The 5145-nt window shown below is 51.1% G+C and overlaps 1 protein-coding gene across 1 annotated transcript in view; it reads left to right on the forward strand.

Annotated features, from left to right (window-relative positions):
- Positions 1 to 4525, forward strand: part of EMH_0053760 (succinate-semialdehyde dehydrogenase, putative) — a gene marked incomplete at both ends in the record, with an annotated part of 7311 nt that extends 2786 nt beyond the window's left edge. The window contains 5 exons of the mRNA XM_013497040.1: positions 35 to 168; positions 572 to 642; positions 885 to 1111; positions 1341 to 1433; positions 2905 to 4525. Of these exons, the coding sequence (XP_013352494.1) occupies positions 35 to 168; positions 572 to 642; positions 885 to 1111; positions 1341 to 1433; positions 2905 to 4525 (2146 nt within the window). The remainder of the gene's footprint in view (positions 1 to 34; positions 169 to 571; positions 643 to 884; positions 1112 to 1340; positions 1434 to 2904) is intronic.
- Positions 4526 to 5145: the final 620 nt, after the last annotated feature.

Genomic DNA, 5145 nt, shown 5'->3' on the forward strand with positions numbered 1-5145 from the left:
TTACCTTGTGTTTTTTTGTATTTGTTTTATGTAGGATGCCGGATGCAACGCCGTGGAGGAGGGAGATATGTTTGCCGCTGTCTTTGTCTTCGTTTGTTGAGGGGCAGCAGATGCATGCAGATGAATTCTTTCAGCTCTGGTGCATGCAAACTTTCGTCTTAAACGAAAGTAAAACACAGAAATCCAGCCCCATGAACACCCCCGCATGCATGCATGCATGCATGCATGCATGTTTATGCTCTCGCCCCACCGATGACTTTTCTGTCTTTTTTTTTGTTCGTTTGCTGCGATATCTTCTGTCTCCTTTTGGTTTTCTGTCTCCTTTTGTGCTGACCTTTTTCCCTTTTTTTTTGTATTTGTTTGTATGGGGTGTAGTTTTTGTATCGGTATTTTATTTTTTTATTCTCCTCAGTTTCTTTCACTTCCTTTGCTGCTCTGTGTGTGTTTCTGCTGCTGCATCTGCTGCTGCTTCTGCTTGTGTCTCTCCCGCTGTCTCTCCTGCTGCTTTTGCTGCTGCTTCTGCTGCTGATTCTGCTGCTGCTTCTGCTGCTGCTTCTGCTGCTGCTTACAGCTGCATGCATCCTTAACCTCCACCCTCAGCTGCAGGCTTCAATGCTGGTACTTGTCCGCCGCCTCCAACTCGTAAGCCTGCTGCTGCTGCTGCTGCTGTTGTTGCTGCTGCTCTTCCTGTTGTTGCTGTTGCTGCTGCTCCTGCTGTTCTTGCTGCTGTTGTGTGTGTTGCTGCTGCTGCCTGCTGCGGCTTTCGTCTTTTTTGCTGCTGCAACCGCTGCAGTCGACGGGAACCTCCCCCTGTCATTCAGGGCTACTCTGCTGCTGTTCCTGCTGCAGTTGCTGCTGCTGCTGCTGCTGTTTGTGTTGTTCAGGGTGGAGCTCTTGCCTTGTGCGCAGCAGCAGGTGAAGGCCATGCGCAGACGCTGGCGGTGGCGGGCAGCATGCAACGGCCTCCAGGACTGGGCGTGCAGCAGCAGCAGCAGCAGCAGCAGCAGCAGCAGCAGCAGCAGCAGCAGCAGCAACAGCAGCAAGATCAGCAGCATGTGCAGCAGCAGCAGCAGCAGCAGCAGTCCTCCGACCGCTTGATTGTGTTGGCCAGGTGCGTCTTATGCGGCTTGCTGCAGTGGGGCTTTTTAAGACAGATTGCATGCATTCATTCACTTGCATACGTACACTGGCTCTCAGTGCTGATAACAACTCTTCCTGCTGCTGCTGCTGCTGCTACTGCTGCTGCGGCTGCTGCTGCTGCTACTCCTGCTGCTGCTGCTGCTACGACTACTCCTGCCGCTGCTGCTGCTGCTGCTGCTGCTGCTGCTGCTGCTGCTTAGGCTGGAGCTGGGATCTGGGGTGCATCAGGGCCGCGGCCGGCTGGTGGTGCGAGCCAACGACGGCGTGCTGAGTGCAGCGGTTCGTTCTGAGCTGTATGCGCAGCTCTCTAGGGCCCCCGTTGCCTCTTGAGGTGTACGTACACCTCAGCTGCAGGTGTGGTGTGGCGGCTGCTCTGATCCTACGGAATATTTCTTTGCAGTGCTGCTGGGACCGCCAGCAGCAGCTGCAGCAGCCAACACGTCTAGCACCAACAGCAGCAGCAGCAGCAGCTGCAACCGCAGCAGCACAGCTACAACGACAGCAGGTGTAGCTGCTGCTGCTGTTGCTGCTGCTCATGCTGCTGCCTTTTTTCTTTTGTCTTGCAGCAGCAACAACGAGTGCTGCTAGATTTTTGTGCTGCATTGCCATGGGCCCTTTGCTTCTCGCTGTACAGGGAGGACCGGCAGCAGCAGGTTTTTTATGTTTCGATTGCCGCTGCTGCAGCAGCTGCATGCATGCATGCATGCATGCATGCATGCATGCGTTCAGCAGCACGCAACTGCATGCAGTTGCAGCGTAGAACTCTATACTAAGAATTTATGCAAATGTACAGCACAAGGCCTCTCGTAGAAAACGCACACACAAACGCAGCATGAGCCGCCAACTTGTATAGACGCGCTTATATAATGTATATATATATATATATATATATATATATATATATATATATATATATATATATATATTGTACCTACATTATGGGCGCCTTAAGGCTCGGAAACTCTACACCTGCAGGCTGTACACCTGAATCTGTCTATGTATATCCATATATACCTACATATATATATATATATATATATATATATATACATATATATGCATGTATATATGTATGTATGTATGTATGTGTGTATTCATGCATTTGTAGTAGAATGTATGTTCAGCTCATCCAACTTGAGGGGCATCAAAACAGCTAAGAAATAACTTTTTAAATTTTCGGTGTCTATACAGCAGAAATATTTCTCTTGAATTTCAGCTGAAGCTCGTGAAGAAAAGCGGTAAACCTTCACCGCTGCTCCTGCTGCTGCTGCTGCTGCTGTTGCTGCTGCTGCTGCTGCTGCAGCCCTCCGATGGCTGTAGCCCTGGAGGCGCAGCTTTAGGTATGCGTATTAGTCTTTTTTTTTCTTTTTTTAATGAATTAATTAATTAAAAAAGTAAAAAAAACAACCAACAGTGATACTTAATGCTCCACAGACTCACCATGCGCCTCCGCCCCCCAGCAGCTCGCGATCGTCTGACGCAGCTTAGCAGCATTTTATCGCATGCAATAAATAAACCCAAATTATTAAACAACACAAATGAATCATTTTTATTAAATGTAATAAATAACACAAACAAAACTAAACCAAATACCCCCCCAGCAGCTGCCCACGCACTTTCAGCAGCCTCTGCTGCTGCAGCGCCGGGGGTCCGGCCGGGTGTTGCTGCTGTGCAGCTTGGGGGGTTCTACAAGCACTGCAGCAGCAGCAGCAGTGCTACCACCAAGTGCAGATGCAGCAGCAGCTGCTGCTGCTGCTGCAGCAGACGGGGCCTGTCAACGCATGCAGCGGACTCTCTACCTGAGGTGACCCCCGCCATCATCGGCGCTCAGCTTGTACGGGACCCCTACGAGCAGCTGCCTGCATCCCTTTCCACCCCCAGCAGCAGCAACAGCAGCAGCAGCAGCAGCAGCAGCGATGTGTGTGGCGGGTCTGATCGTCACGTGGTTGTGCGTGATCCCAGTACTGGAGAGGTGATAGGGTGTACGCCGAACTTGGGTTCTGCGTGGGTGCGTGCAGCAGTTGCAGCAGCAGCAGCAGCACAGCCGGCATGGGGCAGCAGCTCGGTGCTGCTGCGCAGCAACTTGCTGCTGCAGTGGAACCGGTTGATAGAAGAACGTAAAGAGTCGCTGGCGCAGCTCATCACAGCAGAAACAGGAAAGCCAATACCAGAAAGCAGACAAGAGGTGATGTATGCAGCTTCTTACATTCGCTGGAGTGCAGAGGAGGCGCGGCGGCTCAACGGCTTAGTTATTCCTGCAGCAGACAGCAGCAGCAGCAGCAGCAAGCTGCAGTATACAGTCAAGGAGCCGCTGGGTGTCTGTGCGTTGATAACACCATTCAACTTCCCTCTAGCTATGGCTGCTCGCAAGGCAGCAGCAGCACTTGCTGCTGGCAATGCATGCGTGCTGCGGCCATCAGAGGAGACGCCGCTAACAGCATTAGCTTTGGCTGCAGCAGCAAGAGAAGCAGGCCTTGCTGCTGGTTTGTTTAGTGTGGTGCCTTCATGTCGCTCGGGTGCTGCAGCTTTCTCTGCTGCTGTAGCAGCAGACGATGCTGTTGCGGTGCTGTCGTTCACTGGCTCTACTGCCGTGGGGCGTGAGCTGTATAGACAGTGCGCAGCAACAACCAAGCGGCTGCTGCTGGAGTTAGGTGGAAATGCTCCTTTTATTGTGTTTCCTGATGCGGATATCGATGAAGCTGTGCTGGGGCTGCTAGCAGCAAAGCTACGCTGCTCTGGCCAGGCCTGCATCAGCGCCAACCGGGTGTACGTACACCGCAGCGTCTTCGAGGATTTCTCTCGCCGCTCCACCCGCCTCTTCAAGCAACAAACCATGGGCAGCGGCAGACAACACGGAGTCTCTGTGGGGCCCCTCATTAACCCGAGAGCTGTGCAACGCGCACAAAGCCTCGTCGATGACGCATGCAGCAAGGGGGCCAAAGTCCTCCTCGGCAGCAGCACCAGCAGCAGCAGCAGCACCAGCAGCAGCAGCAGCACCAGCAGCAGCAGCAATGGTGGTGGCGGTTATTTTTTTCCTGTGACAGTACTGGATTGCCGTGAGGTGTGCAAGAGTGCTCGTGTTTGTGTGGAGGAGTTGTTTGCCCCTATAGTGAGTTTGTTTACGTTTGAGGACGAGAAAGAAGTGCTGGATGCATGCAACGCAACAGAAGCGGGGCTTGCTGCGTATGTATACACAAAAGATATAAATAAAATTCTGAGAGTAACACAGCAACTCCGTGTAGGCATGGTCGGCGTCAACACTGGCTCTATCTCCTCCTGCGAAATTCCTTTTGGGGGCTGCAAGGCCTCGGGCTTCGGCAGAGAAGGGTCCGTGCTCTGTCTAGATGATTACACCAATACAAAAGTCGTTGTCGTCAAACACTAAACCCTAAACCCTAAACCCTAAACCCTAGCAGAGAAGGTTCCGTGCTCTGTCTAGATGATGACACCAATACAAAAGTCGTTGTCATCAAACACTAAACCCTAAACACTGAACCCTAGATGATTACACTGATATGAAAGTTGTAGTCATCAAACACTAAACCCTAAACGCTAGACCGACGTCAAACCCTAGAACAAGGAAAGCACTAAACACCAAACCCTAAACACTAAAACGGAAGCACTAAAAGAGAAACCTTCAGCACTAAGCAGGAAACCCTAAATCCTAAACGTTAAACCATAAATTCAAGCCCCGTTGTTTAGGGTTTAGGGTTTTGTGTTTAGTGTTGCGTCTCTAAACACAAAACCCTAAACCCTCAACAAGGAATACGAAGCCCTCAACGTGAATGACAGCAGCCTGAGACGAGGAGACAACAACCGCAAGACAGAGATGAAGGCAAAGCGAAACGATTGCAAATTCTTGCTGACAAACCACCTGCTGCTGCTGCTGCTGCTTCTGCTGCTGTTGCTGCTGGTCGTTTGTTGGGTTTGTATGGCCTTGTTTTCTCTCCGCGTTGCAGTGGGCAACGGCATTGTCTGTATCATATATATATATATATATATATA

Source organism: Eimeria mitis, genomic scaffold (genome assembly GCF_000499745.2).
Source record: "Eimeria mitis Houghton genomic scaffold, Emh_scaff2433, whole genome shotgun sequence".
Lineage (NCBI taxonomy): Eukaryota > Apicomplexa > Conoidasida > Eucoccidiorida > Eimeriidae > Eimeria > Eimeria mitis.